This window comes from Rhinolophus ferrumequinum, chromosome 10, assembly GCF_004115265.2.
Source record: "Rhinolophus ferrumequinum isolate MPI-CBG mRhiFer1 chromosome 10, mRhiFer1_v1.p, whole genome shotgun sequence".
Taxonomy (NCBI): domain Eukaryota; kingdom Metazoa; phylum Chordata; class Mammalia; order Chiroptera; family Rhinolophidae; genus Rhinolophus; species Rhinolophus ferrumequinum.
The window spans coordinates 21,978,804-22,003,330 of record NC_046293.1 but is presented as its reverse complement, the minus strand read 5'-3'; the positions used below and the strand labels follow the sequence as shown (position 1 = coordinate 22,003,330).

The 24,527-nt window shown below is 41.7% G+C and overlaps 1 protein-coding gene across 2 annotated transcripts in view; it reads right to left on the bottom strand.

Annotated features, from left to right (window-relative positions):
• NTN4 (netrin 4) overlaps positions 1-23,861 on the bottom strand; it is a 94,065-nt gene extending 70,204 nt beyond the window's left edge. The window contains exons 1-2 of one of the 2 annotated variants that reach the window (XM_033118328.1): positions 23,353-23,861; positions 20,049-20,578 (exon numbers count right to left, since the gene is read on the bottom strand). In XM_033118328.1, coding sequence (XP_032974219.1) covers positions 20,049-20,578; positions 23,353-23,407 — 585 coding nt within the window. In that variant the 5' untranslated portion in view covers positions 23,408-23,861. The remainder of the gene's footprint in view (positions 1-20,048; positions 20,579-23,352) is intronic. The other variant, XM_033118329.1, reaches the window with a different exon arrangement.
• Positions 23,862-24,527: the final 666 nt, after the last annotated feature.

Below are 24,527 nucleotides of genomic sequence, written 5' to 3'. Positions count from 1 at the left end.
TTTGGGCTGTTTGTTTCTTCATTCATCAGTTATAGACATTTGGGTTGTTTACAGATTTTGGCTATTATGAATAAATGTGCTATGGACATTCAGATAGAATTCATGGCGAGAACATAAGTTATCTTTCATGGGTACTTAGGAGGGGAATTGCTAGGTAATATGGTAAGAACATGTTTAACATTACAAGGAACTGCAAGACTCTTTTAAGTGATTGTACTATTTTGCCTTTCTACTAGCAATTTATGATGAAAGTTTTAGTTACTATACACCCTCACCCCCACTTGGTATTGCCAGTCTTCTTAGTTTTAGCCTTGATAGTGGAATGTGAGGAGTATCTCACTGTGGTTTTAAGGTGCATTTCTCTGTTGACTAATGGTGTTTAGCATCTTTTCATGTGTTTATTTGTCATACATCTTCTTTGGTGAAGTGTCTGTTCATCAAACTAAAGAGTTTTTGCACAGTGAAGGAAAACATCAACAGAACGAAAAGACAACCTACTTAATGGGAGAACATATTTGCCAATGATACATCCGATAAGGGGTTAATATCCAAAATATATAAGGAACTCATACAACTTAATACCAAAAAACCCCAAGCAATCTAATTAAAGAATGGACCGAGGACCTTAATATGCATTTCCCCAAAGAGGCCATACATATGGCCAATAGACATATGAAAAGGTGCTCAACGTCACTAATCATCAGAGAAATGCAAATCAAAACCACAATGAGATACCCCTTCACATCCACTAGGATGACTATAATCAAAAAGACATAATAGCAAGTGTGGATGAGCATGTGGAGAAACTGGAACCCGCATACATTGCTGGTAGGAATGTAAAATATTGCTGCTGCTGTGGAAAACAGTCTGGCAGCCCTGAAAAGTTTAATCTGGAGTTACCATATGCCCCAGCAATTCTACTTCTCAGTATATACCCAAGTGAACAGAAAACCTACGTCTACACAAAATCTTGTACAGAAATGTTCGCAGCAGCATTATTCATAGTTCGCAACAGCATTATTCATGGTCGCCCCAAAGCAGAAACAACCCAATGTCCATCAACTGCTGACTGAATGTGCAAAATGTGGTACATCCATAAAATGGAGTATTATCCAACCACAAAAAGGAATGAAGCACTGGTACATGCTACACCGTGAATGAACCTTGAAAACATTATGGTAAATGAAAGAAGCCGAACACAAAAGGCCACATAGTGTCTCTTCAAGTAACTGAGACCACTGGGCTCTGGGTTTCCCTTGCTACGCTGTAGCTTAGAAATGCCGAGGCAGTAAACTGGGCAGTCACAGGCTTTACTGTCTGCTTCCCTCTCTCACAGATTAGTCTTGTGCTGCCTGTTATCCAATATCTGAAACAACCGTATCACATATTTTCTCTGAATTTCTAGTGATCTTAGTGTGGGACTGTAATTACTATAGCAGTTAATCCTTCATGAGCAGAAACAGAAATCCCATTTCCAATTGATAACTTTTAACATGTTGCAACTTATGGAGTGTCAAAAATCAGACCAAAGGGAAAACCTAGCTGATTGAACAGTTTGAATATGAAATGTAATTATTCTTTCTTATTTCTCCCCTACCTCTCTAAAGGATAAAGAATTCTACTGGAGATTTTTCCCTTGAGCAAATAAAACTTGCAAATAAAATTGCTTTCCATATGATTTGTTGTATTTGGAGGCATACTCAGTATTTAAGTAGCAGAAACTATAGTGTTGCAGATATCCCCCCCCCACCCTGTTTTCAAAGTAGATGAAATTGCAATAGCTCCAGGTGGCTATTTCACTTATTAAGTTAAAAGTTCCTAGAATTTCACTTGGGCCCTACTATCATTCAATATGATGAGAACAAAGCTACTTATACTCTTCTATGCCTCAGTCACTTAATTGTAATATCAAGCTACTTTAATGCAGACTGTGAAATTATGCATATAGTAAAAGTAAATTTTCCTGTGGCAGGACAATTGAGGCTTTAAATAAAGTGCACTAAAAGAGTCATCCTTGGATCTCCAATGAACTTACAAAACCTAGTCACATGAGAAGAAAGATAAACCATGAACACTCAGATGTTCACATCCAGAAGAATTCTCTAAGTCTACCTAACTACATCTACATTTCTATAAATGCAACAGAGTTATTTTCTTGTAGTCCCCCTCTCTAAGAGTAAGACAACTCTTAAACACTAACAAGACCAAATGCTAGTAAAATTATCCATTCTGGAAAAAGCTTTCAGCCATTTTTCACATGAAAGGCTTTAAAATGGTTGTATCACCTCTGTTTATCCCCTTAATTAATCTACCTTATAAAATTGCATGTATATATAAACTTTCCCTGACAGGGTGCCATAGAAAACCATAGCTGGCAATTGCAATAGTCTCCCCTTTATCCATGCTTTCTCTTTTTTTCTTGGTTTCAGTTACCCATGGTCAACTGTGGTCTGAAAATATTAAATGGAATATTCCAGAAATAAACAATTCATAAGTTTTAAATTGCACCCCATTCTGAGTAGCGTCATAAAATCTCCGGCCACCCTGCTTGGTCCTGCCCTGGGGTCCATGGTATCCATGCTGTATAGATTTCCCGCCAGTTAGTCACTCAGCAGCCATCTAGCTGATCAGATCACCTGTCTCGATAGCACAGTACTTGTGCTCAAGTAACCCTTATTTTACTTAATAGTGGCCCCGTGGAAGCGGAGTTGAAACTTTATCATAGGTATGTACGTATAGGAAAAAGCAGTATATATAGGGTTCAGGACCATCCACAGTTTCAGGGGGTCTTGGAACAACATATCCCCTGCAGATAAGTTGGGGGGGACTACTGTAGTTTGACTTTAAAACTAGCTTTCTTGTCAAACGTGTGTGCCTATTGGGAGATTTCCATAAGGTAAACATCTGCTAGAATGTGCTTTTATCTTTTCTTTTAGGAGACTTAATCAGGAGCACCCAAAATGTCTTGATTAAGGTTTAAAACAATATATCAAATTTTAAACATTGTTACCCTGGTGAGGAGATCCTCGCTACCAAACAGACAGACTTCAAAGAGACCTCCCAAGTTCCCTAAACCACAGCAAATATTTGCTGTTACTGTTGCACTAGGTATCATAGGGTCACTTCGTCCTTCATTTGCAGGAGACCTTGAAGATAACTACTCATCACCACCATGAAGTTTTCCCAGTAGAGGTGAATCTCATTTACCTCTTCCCATTAAGTTCCAGTCTCACATAGGATTAGTTGCAAGAGATGAATTAAGGGAGAGAACTGAAAGCTGAATTAGAAAGAAAGACTTGCAGAAATAAAAGCCAGCAACTGGCTTAAAAAGTAAAAAACAGATATTTTTTTCTACTTTGACCTACATTTAGTGAATTACAATCAACTCAACTGAAGGACTGGTAGCCTAAATTATTCAATTCATAAAGACAGAAAACAGTACATACTACAAAATTAAGTTTGTTTCCTTCTGTTCCAGAGTAGAGGTTATATAGAGAAGAGCTGGAAGTACAGAATTATTCAGGATGTTTAAGCCACGGGGCTTACAGAGCAAGAAAGCCCACAAGAGAAATTCTGACCTCTAAGGAGAAACAAATGAAATCTCCTTTCAGTGTCCAAAAGTGTTTTTTTCCTATACTTTAGATGAGAAAAAACATTTCCAACTTGGATAGAAGCTTGGCTAATATAAATTCTAACTGTATCTCTTAACATTAGTGTCATTTTTTATTCTAAATGATGACTAGGCCATGATTAAATGTGACAAAATCCCGGGTCTATGTGATATTAAGCTTTTTAATAAAGGAATTATAATCATTTATGTATTAACTTAATTGTTACTTATTGAGAAATCCTTTGTATCAGGCACTGTGGTAGATACTCTGGATACAAAACTGATAAAAAACATTCATAAGGCATACATTTCAGTTGTCCCCTAATTCTCGAAAATTATGCTCTGTCAAAAGTGGTGTTAGAAAACAGCTCAAAATATTCTTATATTTAAAAATCAGAAGAGAACTTAAGGCCACTTAACCGAAATTTCTCAGGGCAGGAAGTTCCACTAGAATAGCTGATACCAATCCATTTCTACTAGATCACATACCCTCACAGGCAGCATGTTTCATTTTGTGATGGTCTTAATTATCAAAAAGGTCCTCTGTGTTAAGCAAGGATCTGTCCTCTGTAACTTCTACTACTAGTCTAGGAGCTATACAAAATAAGTCTATTTTATCTTCAATAAGGAAGTCCTTCAAATATTTAAGGGCAGCTATCAACTTTCATTCTCTGGGTAAAATATCTAGTGTCCCATTTCACATATCTTCTAGACCATTTACCACTCTGGCTCAGTAACAAATGACCTCTGTTTTTTTCTTTTTCTTTTTTTAATTTATATGTACATGCTACTGACGACAATATTTTCCAGACATTTATCCTCTAAGATGTCAAACTCTAACCTCTAGATCTGCACATTCCTTTTCCCAATTTTATTTTTTAATCCAAATGTATTTCAAAGGTTTTTCTGTAATGTAAGGAATATTCAGATTTTAAAAGACCTATATAGTATTTTCAATACAGCAGTTTGGAAAGAACTGGAGTTGATGAGTGGAGACAGGGGAATGAGAGGGAAATATTAGTTCTCTATGAGAGTGTCGTTTATGCAGTCTCTTGAATATTCATCTCGAATCATGGTAAAATGAGGAGGCAAGATTGCAGTTCCAATGTCATTATTTTGGGACGTGGCGAAGGGGATGAAAGAGTTACTTCTATATCCAAATAGAATGTTGTGATATTATCTGCATATTTCCATAACACCTGTCATTGTATTATTTAGTTCATGAGAAAATAATATTTCTGGCTATATGCCAGCTGAACTGACAGGCAAACTGACAGGAAAGGCTGAGGTAACAAAGGGGTGGGGCCTGGGAGAGGTGGGTGGCAGCAGTGTAAACACTCGGTAGCTACGTGAGAAACAGAAATCAGTTTCCCCTGTCTCCCCACACAATACAGTGATGAAGGGACTGGCTGGACACCGACCAGGAGATCAAAATGGCCTTTGAGGACGACAGTACTAGGGGCCAGCTCCATAGGTAACAGATCCTCCTGGTTACACTCACAGAGTCTTCTAGACCATCTAGAAGTAGCTAAATGCTTTACCAAGTGGGCTTTTAAAGTAGAGCTAAAAAGAAGCAGAAATAATACATCACTGAACTCCTGGCCGTGAATCTCCATGTGTGCCTGGGGCAAGTTCTTGGTAGACAGGTACTTGTGAGTTCTGGTTACAGTATTTCAAATTGACAATCTTATAAGTATGTTATAAGTCCCTAACTCAGCTGAATAGGACCTCCAGAGGGACATTTGAGGAGGCACCATTGAAAGACCATTAATCTTAACAACGAATCTGCCATACAAAATCACAAAGAGTATCTATTCTTAAGAAAAGAGTCAAGTCCAAATAGGGAATAGGGATGAGAACCAGGAATCCAACTCTGCTCACTCGCTCTAAGTTCACTACAGAGCAACCACTTACTGGAATCACTTGGAAATTCCTCCCTGAGTCTGAAATACCAACAAGGTGAAGGTAGATACATTGTTTTTCACTTTTGATAAGAAATTTTACTTGAAGCTCATACTTGTGTCTGACCGTGACATTGCCATCTAAAAATATCTTTAAAATCTTAGTTACTTATCTTGTACTTGACATTCATAGTATAGTTTAAAAAGAATTTCTAGAGTCACAATAGAGATGTAGAACTAAATATAGAAGCAAGAGACATGAATTGTCCTTAGTACATCTGATTTGTTCATATTTTTTCTAAATCTGACTCCTTCCAGTCTACTTTTTCCTATCTATGAAGATTACTAGGTTACTGCTTTAATAAAAAGTATATAATTCTTTATATTAACTTAATCAACTACTAAATGACCAAGACTGATATGCTTCTCTTATTAAACGTCCATAAGCACTAAGCAAAAGTGTAGACCCTTGATCCTCTTGGAAACATTGACAGTTGACCAACGTTATCACGGGAAGTCCCAAGCTTACAAATGATTTGTGTTCTGCAACTTTATTTGTAAGTCAATTGCTTAGACATAAAATGCATTTTATGTCTATTTTTGTTTGCTGCTATATCCCCAGAGTCTGGGATACTGCTAGACACATAGTGGGTACCCACATATTTGCTGAATGACTGGATGAACTCCCCAAAAGTCCACTTCACTCATAATGTAATTGAATTATATTGTAATTATTAATTAGCATGTATATAGCACTTAGCCATTCATAAAACACATTTACATTTGCCTTGCCTTATTCTTTCTCACATTGATTCAATTTACAAATGAAGACTCTAAGGCCCCTAAATTAAAGAAAGAGTCATTTAGGCTACTTGAGAGGTTCAAGTGTGAGGTGAGGGAGCTTGAACTGGACTGGACAGTGGAGGTGAGAACCGACTTAGAGGTAGAACCACCAGAACTTGGTGATGGACTAGACACAGGACTCCCAACTCCAGTGTTATGCTACCACATCACAACCAGTAATATTACATACTATAGATAAAATGTCATCTATTAATATAAGATAGAGCCTCAAAGAGTAGGGACTCAATTTTTTCCCCCTGCTTCCCCTTTCTTTGGCAATTAAGTAACTTCCTTATGTTAAATGGTTATAAAGAAAGACCACTCACCCTGCAAGAAATGGTATCTCCCCCAAAATATTACACCAAAATTGATGGCTCCTGCTTACCTAGCAGGAAGACTAACGTGACTAGCTAAGCAGTACCCAACTTATGACCTCTACTATTGGAGTAGTTTGGATGTAAAGGATTTTTTCTTCAGTCATTTACTCAGTCTATGGAATAATTTGTGTATTCAGAAGTGGTGAGAAGTTAGAGAGTCCTGAGACAAACCTCCAAATCTGTATATGAGTTCTCTCTGTAACATCTCTCACTGCGGATCATTCAGCCTCTGCTGAAACATTTCACGGGATGAAAAACTCAAGGGAGCTCACTTTGTCTTTTGGATACAACCAGTTTTTAAGAAAGTCTTTTTTTGGTCATATTCTTGCCTTCTGAAAGTATCGGAGTCCATTTAATCTCTCTTCAAACATCTGAAGAATGTTAGCAATGCCTGAACATCCATAAATCCTCTCTCATAGGAGAAATATCCCAAGTTAATTGTTCATTATATAATGAACTGGACTGGTGACAGTGGAGGTGAGAACCAACTTAGAGGTTTCTAATTGATCTCACCAGTTCTGCTCAGCTTTCTCTAAATAGGAATATCTTGACCTGAACATAATATTCTAGCTATGCTTTGACTAGAGAACACAACAGGACTATTCTCTCCTTTGTTTGGGACATTATTCTTCTGTTAATGTAGCCTAAGATTACATGAGCTTTCTTGGCAGTGGTGATATATTGTTTATTTGTATTGATACTACAATCAACAGAAACACTTAGGTCTTTTTCACATGAAAGGCTGATAAAGTTGCACCTCTCTTGTGGCAATACAGCTTATTTTTAAAAAGAGAAATTTATGTTTAACACTAGTAAATGTAATCTCATCAGTTTTGCTCCAGAATCTTTCATATTTGCTCCCTGAGTTGTGTTTCTTAAACAGTTCTGATTATGTGATGCCTTCCCAGAAGATCTGCTGATTCGTCTCCACTGCCCACATGATCCAGTCCAAGGCTCAGCAGAACTTGTATTGACTGGAGCCTCCAGGGCCAGCTCATTTCCCCGACTCCTCTCTTTTCCTCACTCCCCAACATACCATGCTGTCCAACCATTTTGAGGGGTGACCTTCTTATACATGTGCTCTTTTCCATGGAAATTCCCTTCCCTACCTTTTGATTGTTATTTAAAAGTCCCACTCAGACTGTGAACTCCTTGAAGGCAAAAATATACTACAATGAAGTTCAGGTAACAGGAAAGAGACATCGCTTACAAGATTTTTGGGTTTTGTCAAAAAAAAAAAAATTAAACCTCTTTCTTCAAAGCTAGTTTCTCCCCCCAACTCTATAAATGCAGGGAAGTTGGATTTGGCTTACTTGAAATAGCAGTTCTTACTTAGGGAGAGGGAGTAACAAGCTTGGCGGTGTATCCCAGGGAAAAAAATAACTGCACAAGTGTGTCGAGAGGTGTCACCAGGCAGTTGTTTCCCAGAATCACAAAACAAGCACCCTTGCACTGAATACAGCCTTGTGAAAAGCCCAGCTAGAAACACTGCAGAAGCAGAAGCAGAAGCACGAACCCCTCTCTCTCCAGTTGTTTCTAATAATACTGATGGAAAATAAAATAAAACCTCCAAGTTAACCTTTACATGCACTTCCACCCTTTTTCAAGAGGTGGTAATAGATTTGTGCTTTCCATCTAAACTAGAACCCTCTATCCCAGGCCTTCACAGATTAGGAATAGAGCCAGTGGTCTGGATTTGCAAAAGGACAGAACCTATGGCATTGTCCTCGTTGAGAAATTATACTGATCAACTGTCTGCCTTAGGATCTGTCATCCTAAATGGCTAACCTATTTAGCAAGTCATTTGACACTTAGCAAGTCATTTCTCAGACTGTTTAGTGGATCTACATACCAGATACTCCTTCAAAAAAAAAAAAGCTTCAAACCACAAAAAGCAATAAATAGTTATTATCGATAATATTAACAGATGATACCTCAGAGTTCGTTTATTTGATAAATATTTAATACGCTGGGCACCATGTTAGATGCCAGACAGTGTTGCTCAAAGTATGGTGTGGACTACCTTAAGGAGCTCACAAAGTAGTGTGATAAATGTTATGACAGCGGTGAGCGTGTGCTGTGATGCACGTGTGTGACACATGTGAATAGTGCACCTAACCCAGGATTTGGGGAAGAGGCGAAGTTTAAGCGAAGTCCTTAAGAATTAGTAGGAACGATCTATCCATCAATCCAGCCACACAAAAAATATTTGAGTGACAACTTAGCTAAGAGAATGTGAGGTACGACTGGGGGAGGGGAGGAGAAGCACATCAGGAAAGGAAAGTTCATGTGCCCAGGTCAGAGGATAAGGCAGAGCATGGTACCTGGGCGTAATACAAGTAGTGCCATAGATACAGCTGGAGGCTCAGGTGTAAGTGGCGGTGATGAGAGAGTAGGCCAAGGAGCGTTCAGAAAGGGCCTAGATGCCACATTAAAGAATGTGGACTATTTTATGAGGGAACTGGGGAATCCCTGAAGAGTTTGAAGCAGGGAAGTGATACTTGGATTTTAACAAGATCCTCCAGAGTGTGGTATAGAGAACAGATTGGGGAGCAAGCAAGACAGAATGGAACATTCAGGAGAAGAGTGCAATGATGTATACTGATGAAAGATAATGGTGGTTTGGACCAGGATAGTAGCTGCAGGGATAGTAAGCGTGCGGGTTCCAGGGAGACTCCAGTAGCCGAATGGGATAGGACATGAGTGAGTGCAGCTGGCTGAGGAGAGCAAGGAACTGAGAATGGGCCTCTGCTTTTTGCCTTGATGATGTTGTTCATACAGGTTTTTATTTTCCCAGTCAGGTGAGAGGCAAGCCCTTTAGCTCAGAGCAAGCAACGGGTGCGAGGAGGGGTCTAAGGACAGGAGAGTCACTGAAGGAATTAAAGAGCGCTAAAGAAGAAAGGATTTCCAGGGAAGTTTGAGGGCCAAACTGAGACTGGGAAACAGAAATTTATAGAGGCATCTCTTAGTACAAGTGTGTTACTATTTTTCCCATTAGAGTTCAGTAGTGTAGCTGAAGGAGCAAGAAGGTTAACAGTACGATTGATCTAGAACTGGGATGTGATAGAAAGACAAGGGGGCAATGGAGTTGAGAGAACTGATGGAAGATTCCAGAGTGAAAATCATGGGGGCAGGCTAGATATCATGTCTATTTTTTGTGCAGACACATATGTATTTTTCGGCCAGAGAAGAGATATAAGAAGCGGTCTAATGTGACATAAATAGATGGTTGGAAGAAATAAATGAAAATTAGGAAGGAAAATGGCCAGAAGTACCAAATAGGAACTGATAGAGCACATGGAAAGAGAACTGGGGAGTCAGGGAGCAGGAGTTGACGATCATCTTGTTTTTGTTTTTTGTTTTTGCAAACTACATCTCCTCACTATAGCCCCTCCTACAGGAAGGATTCCCCCCAGGGGCTTACATTTTTCTGAACTTTGCTAATCATCAGAGAGGGAGCTATTGTTACAAAAGGGTGAGTGCTGCATCCCTTTGGGTGTGCTAGGACCCCAAACAAGGATGAGGATTCCTGGAGAGTGAGGTGCCTGGTTCTTCTACTACAGCATTGGTTTGACGTGTCCTCCGTTGACCTTTGCTTTTTATTTGGAGGTAGAGGTTAGGGTTAGATGTCATTTATTGAGATATAAGATAAGAGAGAAATGTAGGAATCGATTACAAAAGGGGTTGATGGAAAACCTCAAAGACCTCAAAAGGGTCAGATTGGCTGAAACAAAAAGAAACAATAATTCTTAATGGAGATTAAGAGAGTGATTACATTTTCTCTTCAATTTTAAGACCAAGAAGTCTCAGTAGCATCCAAAAGATACAGTGTTAGCACAAATAAACATGATGTCATGCAGAAAGCATTTGAATATCTTCCATAATTTTTGTTTGTTTTTTTGGGGAACTGTGATTATAAAGTGTAAAGTAACATCAACAAACATAGCTGACACCTGGAAAGACTTCTCCTTCTCTGTCAGTTTCAGGAAGGTTAGGAAGAGAAGAGAAATATGATGAGAGATGGTCGGTAGTTTTTTTTTTTTTTGTTCGTTAACCAGACAAACCACCCAGGAAAAGAGTGTTTCTTAGAGATAAAGTGAGATGTGTGCAAAATGCCCAGCACAGTGACTGCACTTTCTACTGTGATCTTTAAGTGTTGATTTTCTCTTCTCCCCTTAACAGAGCAATTCAACATCAGTGTAGTATACATTTATTTCAACATTAATAAGCTATTTCTTGACATTGTGAACATGTCAACACTTACTGAAATGGGATTAACAGTACAGCTTTCCTGCCTGAGGAAGATGCTCTCCATCATATTCTGCAAATCAAACTTCACAACACACTAAGCAGAAAAAAATGTGTACAGTGCTATATTTTAATTTCAGTTCCAATACTGCAATGGCCCAGGGGCATTCCATAAAAAGCATTGCTCCTATAGCTGAAATTCTGATTCTAAAAAAGATGAAAAGTTGAATAAGCCAAAATGAAATGAATACGAGGCCCTTAAAACTCAAAGGCCCCTGAAATCAACATTTCTCTTTCAACATGGTGTTTTCAAGTGTATCTTTCTCCTTCCATGCTGTTCCCTCTTTTCCATCATCATTCATTATCCAATCAGTACTTTCCCTTCCCCCAAAATAGGTTCATCTTTTGAAAACCTGAGGTTGCAGCTCTCACGCCTTCCTCGCATTTGTCATTTTAGAATTTGCACCCACTGGTAAGTCATGTCGTGGCTTAATGAAACAACTGTTGGACCAATAGATTGGTGACACTGGTTTTCTATGTATAAGCCTTGGCAGTTGCAAAAGTGATTTTGGTAAAAGTGAGTTTGATCCCGCTCTGGGCTCAGTTCTTGGACCTTCCTCTTTCCTATCCACACCCACTCCCTTGATGATCTCACCCAGTTTCCCAGCTTTAAATATCATCTCTAAACGGACGACTCCCAAATTTATATATTTAGTCCAAACCTCTCCTCTGAACTCTAAACTCACAAATCCAGCTACCTATTCAGTATCTCCACTTGGAGGTCTCATGGGCAACTCATACTTAATGTTCTAAAATCGAGGCCCTGGCATCCCTCTCCAAATCTGCTCCCCCAGCATCTTCTCCATCTCAGTAAATGGCTTTTCTATTGTTCCAGAGCTCAGGTGAAAACCATCCTTACTACTCACTTTCTCTCACACTCGACACCCAGCCTTTCAAAAAATGTTATGGGCTCTCTCCAAAACATAGAACCAGAACTCGACCACTATTCCCACTGCTACCCTCTGTCCATGCACCCTTAAATGTGGCCTGAATGATTTCAGCAGCATTCTAGCTGGTTCCTCTCCTTCCCACTTTGGTCTTTTCTTGACATGCAAGCCAGAGTGATCCCATTCAAAATAAACTGATCGTATCATTTCTCTGCTTAAAACCTCAAATGGCTTCCAATATCATTCCGAGTAAAAGCCAATGACCTTATAATACCTTGTATTCCAAATTAGGACCTGTTTGAGAGTGAAAGGAGATACTAAAAATAATCAACAGGCTTTAACTGATCCAAGTGTACATGTTATGCCATCTTGGACACCTACTTACCAGGACCCACATTTTCTCCCACAGCTCCCCATTATCCTTGACCTCTGACCTCACCTACTATTTTGCACCTCAACCCCTCTGCTTCAGCACCAGCCTCCTCACTGTCCTGATGCCACCAGGCAGACTTCCTGAGGGCCTTTGCTCTTTCCCTAGAGAGGTCCACTGCCCATTTCTGCTTTCCTTCAGCTCTTTATTCAAAAGTCTCAGCGAGGCTTTCCCTGGTTTGTTTGTAAACACTTACAAACAAACAAACAAAAACCTTCCCCACTTCCTTCCTTCCCCTTACCTGCTTTCCGCCTCCCTTACACTTATCACTAGCTAACATTCTGCATATTTCACCTTGTTTAGCACCTTACATTTAGAATGTCAGCTCAAAGAAGGGAATTTTTGACTTTTTGCACTGTATCCCCAACTCCTAAAATACATAGGAGACATTTTTAAATATTTGTAGAAAGAATGAATGAATCATGACTACTTTGAAAGGATCAGTACTTGGTAGATGTGTAACATCCAACACAACTGATAGACAGTTTTATTATTGTATAGTTATTTTCAAATAATTCAATTCAACAAATGTACTTTCGACATTTACGCCTTGTAGAGGATGTGTGTTAGGTGCAGTTTGGGGGGTGCAGAGCCACAGAGCATATACACCGACAGAGGGGACGAAGTTCCTCAAGAAGCAAACACTACAGGAGTAGAAGAGATAGAGGACATGATGTCATAGTTACATGTGTGCGACACAGAGTGCACAGCTGTGCAGAGGATGGAGAGATTATACTCACCAAGTTTTCCGGTTACTTTTGGTATCAGAATTAACCGGACTCTTCTGATTACTGATCAGAAGCAATAACTGCCATGTTCACTGGCGTGATTTATTCTCCACATCTTCCCCGGTCCCCAATCCCCCAATCCCCACATTCTGATTTGTAGGGTTCTCCATTCCTTGGTAGGAAGCTCCCTTGTGTGCCCAGACAAACCTGACCCCCCAGATGCCTGCTCCTCACCTGCCCTTCATTGTCCAGCCTTAATTATTCAATATGAATCATTCGTTACTAACTCAGCATTTACAATCTGATGTCTCAAATGTTCCAGAATATTTTGACCAAATATTGGCAAAGTTACACCATCAAATCAAACAAATACAAAACAAACAGATGCTAAACAGATTTTTTTGTTTTTTAATAGCTAGAAACGAAGATATTTTGGGAGGAACAATCCACCTTTTGAAATCAGTAAATCAAAGTTTGATTTAATCTCTGGGTTCTAATTTTTATGTCACTTCTTTAAATAATTTTGATTGATAACCGCTCTGTGGATTTTCTTTAAACTAAAGGCATTTTTTGGAAACGTGTTGTTATAAATCTCTAGCCCCATCCCTACAGGAAGGATGGGGATAATTGAAGTACTCTAAACAAATATATACAATATTCTATTTTCAAGGAAGTTCAACAAAATTGTAGCAGAGAACATGCTTCAAAGTGAAACATTAATACATGGGATGACTAACTTAGAAAAATTACTTAAGGCAATTACTAGCTAGATAAAAAGTACTCCCCTTCGAAGCCCCCAAAACAAACCAATTAAACAAAAGTACGCTAAATGGTACTGAAGAACTGTGATACTCATTCCCACATAGCTCGTTTTAAATGATCTTGGGTAACCTTAACTGCAAACAATCTTTACTTGTTATAGATAATTTTCCCATCCAATGTAAAAAAACTATCAACTTTATTTATGCGAAGTTCATGTAACCATATCATAAAGTATCAGTTAAACAGTAAGTTGTATACAACACCAATAATTACCACAGAAATTTAGTTTTAGTTTAAGTTTTTTTTTTTTTTTTAACATTTGGCGTTATAATAAAGCTTAATCACGTAAATAATTTCAATGCAAACTAATAATTCCAGTTCTGGCACAGGTTAGCTCATTACTTATTTGACTCTCACCAAGTTACTTCAACTCATGAGGTCTCAGTTTCTTTGTCTGTAAATGAGCTTAAGGCTGATACCCAACCAATAGGGTTCTTGGGAGAATAAGGGATGCAGTGCAGTTTACAGAGCACCTGGCACATGGGAAGGCTTCAGTGGACATTAGCTGCCACGTGACTCAACTGTTGCTGCTGCAGAAATAGGCCTGAGCGGATTTCAATGACTAAAGAAACAAGTCTCTCACCCAAGGACAGTGCTTAGAAAGCAGTCTACTCCTGCATTGCTTTGTTTTATCTTTTAAGTTAAAAAACCCTAAATATCGCTTAGCACATTATAAATGTAAATACCTGTAAAAACCTGATTAAGTAATTTATCATTTTCTGCACATTTGTGCCATACTGACTTTATCATGAGGTATTACAACATAATCCTTCCAATGGCCTAAAGAGACAAATAAATACTCACATTTTGAAAGGCATATTATCTGTACAACGTGTTGGGGAAATCAATCTTGCACTATCTCATAACAATTAATAAATCAATCCATAAATGATCACGTTTAATCTCTCACCCGGTAGATTGCAAGGACTGTGAAGGAAAGGAATGTAAATAGTTTTTGAATCTTTCACACTACCTGGCTTGGCACAAAGGAAGTTTAACCTAGTCTAGTGGAAATTGCACTGGGCTAAAAGTCAGGAAATACAGATTTCAGCTGAGTAATTGTAGACAAATCACTTAAATCTCTTTAGGCTTCAGATTACTCATCAGTCATGTGTTTTTTTTCCCATGGATGACATTTAGGTTCCTTTTCAAATGCTCTCATTCTAAGAAACACTAGCCAGAGGGATTTTTACCAATGTTTGTCATTTTAATACACAACTTCATTTTCCATATCTATAGATTGAAAGGAATGGGACCCTTAATTACAGATTTTGTTCACTCTTGAAAACTTGCCAGAAACTCAGAGTTCTTGTCACTGTATATTCCATCCAATACAAATCCTTCAATCTCTTTTAAAGACAGCAAGCCCTTCCCTGCCAGCACTCCCATCCCCTACCCTGTTTCATTTTCTCGTCAGTATTTACTAGTATCAAACTCGGATATACTGTATATTTTCATTTATTTTTTCTATCTCCCCCTTCCCTCCACTAGAACCCAAACTTCACGGGGACAGGAATTTTTCTCTCTTTGGTTAACTGCTGTAGCCACAGCATCTGCAATGGGATCAGACACATAGCAACTCAAAAATTATTTGATGAATAATGGACGAATAAACATTATTTAAGATCCTTCCTTAATTGCCTTTCCCCAGCCACAACGTATCCCACGTTGCCAACTCAGCTTCTCCACGTTAACCACGGTTCCTGAATCTTATCCCCTACCCACAGCTTCCATTCATTCCTCACTCTGTGTCATTTAAGGATATTCTCCTACCCCACCCGTGCTTATCACAGTATTCATTTGTTCATTCATTCAGTTACAGATTCATTAATTGCCTACTGTGATCCAAGCAATGTGCTAAATGCTGGGTGTACCGGCACAAATAAGACAGACACATTCCTTACTCTTTAACAATCCTTCTTGCCTAGTGCTTCATTTGAGACCCAGTCTGCCTCTGTATTTGGCTTCTCTGTGCTGCTGCCTCCCTTCAAATGTTATAAATTTACAACGCCCTGGAGAGAATAAAAAAAAGTCTGTGCGGTTTGGTTGGTTGCTATCCAGTTCTGAATAGAGTTCTTTCAATACTGAGTTAACAGAGCAGGGAGCAGCCATGCTCACTTCTAAGGAGATGAGAACTACTAGGCCACTTTGGAGTTGCTTTCAGGCTGTTAGCACAATGCTGCTTCCTAAACAGTGATGACCCGAATTCCAGTTCCTTGAGGCCTGACTGTGAAGGACCTAGAATGGCTTGCTACGTCTCCCCACTTCGCTTTGCATCCTGTACCCAGACGTGATCGGAGGTGCTCCTTTGCATCCTGAAAAAGCCTAATTAGCCTGTTATCTTTAGCTTCATGGTTATTATTTTCTCTTGCTCCGACTAAGTAGGAGACTAAGTTCCCAGTGACAGAGAGCCTTGACGTCTAACCATGCCAAGCAGCAGGCCTCTCTGCACCTTTTAAACAAAATAGTGAGGTATATTTGAAAATCAAAAATTGTATGTATTTAAGGTGTACAGTTTGATCACTTGCTATACACATACACTGTGAAATAATCACCACATTGAAGCTAATATATCCATCAGCTCCGAGGGCTGCCACTGTTTGCCTGTGGGCAGTGGGAACACTAAGTTCTACCCTCCCAGCAAATGTCAGGTATACAGGAAAGTCTTGTTAACGATGGTCTCATTGCTGTACAGTTGCCCCCCAGAACGTATTCATCTGGCGTAAATGAAACTTTGTACCCCTTGAACAACATCTCCCCAGTCTGTGCCTTTTACCAGGATTTTGGGAGCACTTCATACCGCCACCCCAGCATTTCCCAGGTGGTGCTCTGGAGGTGTCTGGAGTTCTGAGAGATAGCAACTGGAGTTCTACAAAAAGAGGGTTCCATGAACAAATAAGTTTGAGAACGTCAAATCCTATATTTGCCACTTGGGGATACAGGACACATAATAAGAATACTTATGAGCACGTGTATGTATATTTGTAAATGTTTAATTTTGTTAAACCCAGTCAGTGTTTCGCAACCTGGTTTGGCCATGGAACCGTTTATTCCCAGAATACCACTGACATCTCAGAGGACATTCCTTCTCGGGAGAAAGCTGTTTGGCAAATTGCTTTTTACTTCATGTCATAGCCAAATCAATAGCAACCGGTTGTGAGTGTGAACAAAGAGAGAGGCATACCTCTCTCTGCTGGCAGTTCTTGGTGGTTAACAAGAGAGACCCTAGTTTTATGGAACAAGTACTAGACTTAAGGTCAGAAGACTTGGGATTTAGTCCTAGCTCTGTCACATAACGAATTGTATGCTTTTGGGCAAATCACTTTACCTCTGAGCCTCAATCTGCTCTCCTGTAAAGGAGACACATTTTAGGGTAACCTTATCCCTTTCTTTGAAACTGCTGCCACGGCTTTAGGAAGTTTCTATGTAGCAGACTTAACTTTGATTTAAAAAAGTGTTCTTCTGGGTGGATTTTTAGGCCTATATTAAGTCCTCTTTCAGGTGACTGGTGCCTTCAATTCTGAAGATATAGAGATCTGGTTTCTTAGACATGAAGCTATAGGCTCTCTAAGGCCTTAAAAGCCCTAAGAAGTATTTTAGAATGAACAGGGGAAATAAATGAAGTCTGGAATATATGTATGTTGGCCTAAGTAGTAGGATAATACTTAGAGAAGTCCTCAGAAGTCTTATATAGAATGGAGCAAGATATAGGTCTATGGTATTACAAGTATGTAATAAATGAAATATGAGGAAACGCCCTGGAGAAAATATTTGACACTAGGTTCATTGGCTTATTTTTCTGATCCCTCAATTTCCAAAGATGGAGATTGAGATATAGAAGTATACTGCAAAATTAATTCATAACTCAGAAGTAATCGTATATATTCTAAAGCAATACAGGGGAGGCAGGTAATAACCATTGCCAGGGAGGCTTGCTCTGGTTCTTCCTTTGAGGGCGATTTTCTTCTACTCTCTAACTCAGTAGGGAGACTCACTCCCAAACCTGTCCTCTAAAGGGAAGAAATTCCATGATGGTTTCTTTAGTGTACACTTGCAAATACTGCTTTAGAGGGAACTAGGTAGCCCTGATGTTTTTCTTGCCTTTGTAATATAAGTCGGCTGAAATAACAACTACAATGAAAAAAATTTTAAAACTGGATAGAAAAGGTGACGGTACATTGAAATAACTACCTATCAAATTGTAGTCTCTATCTGCTTGAAATTTGATGTAAGCATTGATGACAATACATAGACTGGCTCTCAAGAAGATGAGATTTTGCTTCCCCTATAGATTAACTAAATGTTACCTTCGTCATCTCTAAGTAATTGCTGGGCCATTGGAAGACGTTCAGTGCGATATTTGCTAAGCAAGCATGCCTGCCATCTGGTTACTGAAACTTTATTTTTGCTGCTTCGTGGATACACATGGCCCAGTAGCACTGAGATGTTAGGGAGCTGATATGAGCCTGTGGATCGATTCCAAAGCAATTTGAGAGTTCAAGCCATTCATTTGTTTGCAACACAAAGTGTTCTCCACATAAGAAAACAATGAGTCCAACTTATCTGTCTCTTTCCTGTCCTGGTATCTTTAAAAATGTCCATCACGACCAGGTGCACACAGGTTTACAATATTAAGCCAACTTGAGGGACCATGAAGAAGAATGGAAAACAGTCTGTGTGCTGTTTGTGCCACATCCTTTGTTGCTGGTGCCAGCAGCACTATTCCTGGTCTGTAGAATGCCCACAGAGGAAGCAGCTGGATCATATGGCAAAAGTCCATATATGGTGGTAGGAGGAAGAAAGTCCCAAACCAACCTTTTCATCAGGTTCCCGGCAAGCACCCCTCCCCTGAAACCAAAGGCAGAATTGGTAGCACTGAGTACAGTGCCTGACACATAGTAGGGGCTCAATAAATGTTTATTAAATACTATCATCTGGAAAGTCTGTGAACAGTAATATAAATGACCGCCAGAAGAGTGCTTATCTTAGTCTCTGTAGCCATTGTACCTCGTGCGTTGGATGTATGCCTCACAACTACTCTAGGCGTTCTCAGCCTTGGTACTAGTGACATTTTGGGCTAATAATTCTTTGTTGGGAATGGGAGAGGCGTTGTCTTGTGTACTATAGGAGATGTAGCAGCATCCTTGGCTTCCACCCACTGGACGCCAGGAGTGTCCCTCTCCCCATCAAAATGTCTCCAGATATTGCCAGATGTCCCCTGGGACGGGGGGGTGTTGGCAAAATCACTGCTAGTTGAGAACCACTTATTCGTGAAAAGTACTAGAATTAGGAAGATTATACTCTGTCTTCTCTTTTTTTCCAAATCGATATTTCTTGATCTACATGTTGAAGATATTTTATTCTCCTAATCTGCTTTCACCCAATGTTCTCTGAATGTTCTTATATATCTGGAGGTACATCTAGGTACATCCATATAAGTTAAAAAGACTTGTTTCCCTCTTAGAGGAGGGAAAATATGAAACAAAGAGAAATCATTCTGCACAGAAATTGGACTAGTAGCTAAGGAGGCTGTTTTGCAGAATTAAATTGAGATGGCCCTGTGCCCAGGATAAACCTAAGATCCTAAACTGGTGATGTGTCTATGAATACAGAAAGAGCTTTTGTATCTTAAAAAAAACTATCTTCATTTGTTTGCTATACACTCTTGTAATCTTAACAAAAAAAAAGAAAGCCACTGTTATCAAAGTATTCTTCTGACAAACAGATTGTTTTCTCCCTTGGCTTTATTTTTATTTACTTCCTATTTATGTTAACTGGTCCAGGAAGATACCAGCATGGGCTCCAGGAGCAGGCTGTCTCAGTAACTCCTGCCCCTTCAGAAGCACAGTAAGTAGTCCGGCTGACAAAATCTTTAGCCTTTCAAACCTCTAAGGTAAAGTGATGATGTTGAAAAAATGAAAATCTTAGAATTCCAACTTAAACTCAGCCAGTGGGCCACCTGCTGGAAAATGACTACACGTCTATGTCTAAGGGTGAGAAATAATTTATGACAAATAAAGCTCATGAAAAATTCTAATTTCATTCATGTTGCTACAGGTATACCTTCATGCTTTAAAAAAAATGTGGGCTGGTAACATTTTTCTACCTTACTTACAGTGTAGAGTTAAATGTGTGCCCTTACCTCTCCTCCAGTGCACGGAAATGGATTGGAGTATCTAGAAGTGCAAATAGCTCCCTTCTTGACAACATCATCTTCTAGGCCAAAAGTAGCCGAGCAGTTAGTTGCAAAGTATTTGTAAGGCTTCCATGTCTTCCCAAAGTCCTGGGAGCGGTCCAGCACCATGGCTGCCGGCCTGGGGGACTTGAACACCATAATTAGATGAGTGAAGTAGAATTCAGCTTCCAGGTCTAACTGGATCTTTTCTCTGTGCACATCCTCAGCCGACTGCCACCACGTGCGAGGAAACTTGAAGGACGAGTCTGCCATGGCAGCTGGCAGGTGAGCCAGGTGAGGCTGGGCAGCATTGCATTTGTCACATTTGGGCTGCTGACAAGTCAGATCAGTGTTCTCACTATAGAAGCAGTACAGTTCAGTGGCATTCTGACCACAGGTGGTGTCTGCCCAGAGTTTTCTCCCTAAAGCCAAATTTCCCATCTGAGGGTTACAGGCTTTTTCACAGCGGGAACTCACTCCAGCTACTCCATTCAGTCCTAGGGAAGGGAAAGCATATGTTATTGAAGACAAGCCCATCTGGAAAGCTCTTCTGTCCATCTAGTCCATCTTCAATAGTCAAGTTATCCCCCAAAGAACTTGAGACTTTCAGTAAAGAAGAAATTCTACCAAATTTGAGCATGAATACTGTTCTGCATTTACAGAGCATTTGTGTATACAAATGTGTGAGTGTGCACATGTGTGTGCACATTTCATGTTCAGATGTAAAATGTACATGAAAGAAGATAAAATCACTTCCGGTAAAAGGCAAGAGGAAGGAAAATGGAAACATTGGGGTAAAGATAATGGACCTAAATCTTTTCAAGTACTTGGCTTTCTAAACATTCTCTATATTTGAAATATACTTACTTGTTTTTGACATCATAATATCAAAAAACAATGTTTTTAAGATCACCCAACTTAAATCTTTCAAATATAATTTGAGTCCTTAGTATTATCTCACATATTTATAAGAATGTATTAAGGAGGAAATGTAGAATTTATTATATTTTTAAGCCAAAAATATGAAGGGACAAATTCCCTACGGAAAGCAATATAAAGTATTTAATCAATATATGATGGGATCTCATTTAGGGAGGCAAAGCTAGAGACCATTGGCGCTCAAATGCGCCATATCTATTTTTGACATTAAGTAAATATAACTTCTAAACTGCTAACTGGCAGAAAAGCTTATTTGGCATGCTCTTCGCCTTCTGAGTGCTTCTACCTGTGATAGGTTATATAGTAGTTACCTTTGCTTAACAGGAGAATGTTTACAGTCTGGCTGCCACTAACAGCACCTTTAAACATTATCCGTGAACTAAAACACCTTCTTAAAGAAACATGCACTTCCAGCCAAACAAAGGTCCAACAGACTTCAATGTTTCAAAATTACTTACAATGATAAACATTATCCACCTATTAACATCCTGACTACATATTATAATCCTTTAATTTGGGCTTCTCATTTTAATTATGAATGCTTAAAGCAAAATCATCTATTTAAACATTAAAACAGACAGGGAAAGAAAGAAAAGTCAAACCCCAAATTCTGGCTAATTGAACATTTCTGCTTCTTAAGAGGGAGCACCTCTGAACTGTTATCACCGTACTGTTGGAGAAGCCAAATGACAGCTTAGACTAAAACATTCACTGATGGTCACCAGCCCCACATTGCAACCAAGAGAAAGGGATTCCTGAGGCAGATTTTTAAAATGTCACGTGCAAGTGTGCATGATGCGTGGACTCTGTATGCCACTGTTCTGATGAGCTGGAGCAGCGGTTGCTTGTGGCTAGGATCACCCAAACACACAATGTGCTATGACTCACCTGTAAAGCATTTCGGGGAAAATCATATACTGCCCGTACAAGTATTTTTGACTTGAAACACTTGGCTTGTGATATTTATTTACAACCTCTTGGTTGCTTGCATGTTTTTGCCATAACATGGTTTGAAAAGGGAAAGGTTTATTCAAGTTCACTTTGTGACTGGGGCAGCGAGTGTTAAGTCCACGCGGGGTACATAAGCAGGAAGAGCTAAAGTAAAATCTTAGACCTTTAACGGTTCCTTGGGAGAAAGTACTGAATAATTTCAAATGCCCCTAAACTAATCAGAAGTCCAGAAAAGATTGGAGCCGGATGAATAATAGGTGGACAAAACACTTGGAGATTCCTAAAGAAGTGATCAGCCAAATATATAGCAAGGATGCTGTTATGAGCCTGCCTCGTTTGGGATGTAGATTCTAAAGCCTGGCTTCTACTGCCTGCCGGCGTCTCTGGGGGCAGAGTGAAAGAAGCCGAAGGGAAGGGAGAAGTGATGCTTTCCATCTACCAGTCTGTTTCTCCAGCCCACACTCCCCTTTCTGGAGCGCGATGTGTTTGAGAGACCGGATGACCAATGATTGCCTCACTTTCTTTCCCCCTCACACACTGAGCTGCACTTAACACCTAAATGGAAGCCAGGTGACCCTCAAGAGGGAGGGAGAGGAACAGAAGGGGCTCCGGAATTTAGAAAGGGCGAGCTAAGAATGGTTGGCCAAGGGCAGCCCAAGAAAGCCGGAATGGGAGTGGGAGAGAGAGCGCAGCAGACGACGCCTCTGCTGGTAGTCCAGTTACGGGGACAGGGAGCAGACCCGCCTCCGACCTCCTGCGGAGCCTCGGCCAGGGTACCAATTCCCCAGTGGCGGCCAGCCTGCTCTGGGCAACCCAAAGTGATCGCCACCGACCGTCCCAGACCCGGGTCTCACTGCGTTTCAGCCACTGACCCGGTGAGAGGGCACTCACCCCGCCCCAGGTGCCCCTACCTGGCTCCCTACTACCAAGCACGAGGTCGTGGACGACGGCAATCGCTCTCAACGAGAAAGCGGCCCCGGCCCACGCGCGCCCAGGGTCGCTGGGCCACCCCTCCCTATTATTCCTCAGGCCATGAAGTGCCGGGGGATGGCGAGCTTGGTCCTTTGTTCCCTCACAAAGTGGAAAGGCAGTTTTTTACTAGTCCAAACCCAGAAAGAAACTAAGGTCGCGGTATCTCCGGCAGGTCGCACCCAGGATATCGGGTGATCCAAGGGCATGTGCATCGCAGTTGCAAAAAAATCAATAGTATTTTAAACTGCGAAGAGCGGGGAAAGGAGGCGGAACATGGCCACTCATTTCATCCTCGGGAGCTGAGCTCGGCGCTCCCAGCCCGCACTCCCCTGCACCCCCGAGTCCCGAGGTGGAGAACAGAAGGAGCGAGGGAAGTGGGGGGTGGGGGCCCGGCAGAGTCACCACCCACCTGCGGCCACCGCGGAGCAGCCCCAGAGCAGCAGCAGCGGCGCGCAGCTCCCCATGGCCGGGAGGAGCCGGGAGGACCCGGGCCGGGCGGGTGCGGGAGGGAGCGGAGCCCTCTCGGCTGCGGGATGAAGCGCCAACAGTCCTTGGGAGGAACCGGGGCTCTTTATTTCTTCCTCCTCCTGGGGCGCCAGGCTCGGTCAGTGGGCGCCGGTGGCGGGGAGCCGCGGGCCGGGGCCGCGCCGGGAGGTGGGGTGACTCTCGCGCACCGGCCTGGAGGGGCCGGGGCACCTTTGGGGCGGCGGGAGCCCCGGGACCATAGCCGGCCCGGCGGCTCTGCCCCGCGGAGCGGTCCTGCGGGCTCCTCCGCCGATAGCCCGGGGTTCGGCGCCCGCAGCAGCTGCTGAACTTTGCGAGACCTTTCACTTCCCGGCCGCCGCCGCCGCCGCCCGGGCGTCCTCCTCGGCTTTTACCACCTCCTCTGGCTGCTGCGTCTCGGTGCCGTCCTTTTCCATGGGCAGTTCCATGGGATGCATTTTTATTGCACCGACACCGCGGCGCTCCGGTGCCAGCCCTCCTCCCCTAGCACCTCCACCCCTTCCTCCAGCCCGCCCCCCACTCCCCGCGCTCGCTTGACAGCCGGGGCGGCGCAGCCCGCGCTGCAGGGTCGCCACCGCGGCCGGGGGAGAGAGATCCCCTCGCCCGACTGGCCGCCCCCGCTGCTTCGCTGCCAGCTGGTCCCGCCCGCCTCAGTCCCAGCGCACGCCCGTCACCTCGGCCCCCAGCTTCCCTCGTGCCCCTCCTGGCGCTCGCCCTGCATCTCCCTGCGTGACCCTCTTGGTGCCCTCCAGCACCCACAGGCCTCCCCTGGGAAGCAATCTACCACCTTCTCCCGGAACATTCCAGAGAGCAGTTGACTCCCTTGATCAGGTCAGGGCATGCCAAGGGGCTTAAAAAACCGCGAAACAGGCTAGCGCCTTCTTCTCACATCCCCCAGCAAGACAAGCCCTCCCTCTCTCCCCGCACCCCGGCCACCCCTTCTCCAGGAGTCTCACCACCTGGGGAAGGAAGCCCCCAACCCAGCCTGAGTTGACCGGTGTCCGAGAGCACTAATTGCTAAGTGGTGTTCGCTGCTTCTCTGCCGCCTTTGTGGGCGGGGGCGGACATTTCAGCTAAACA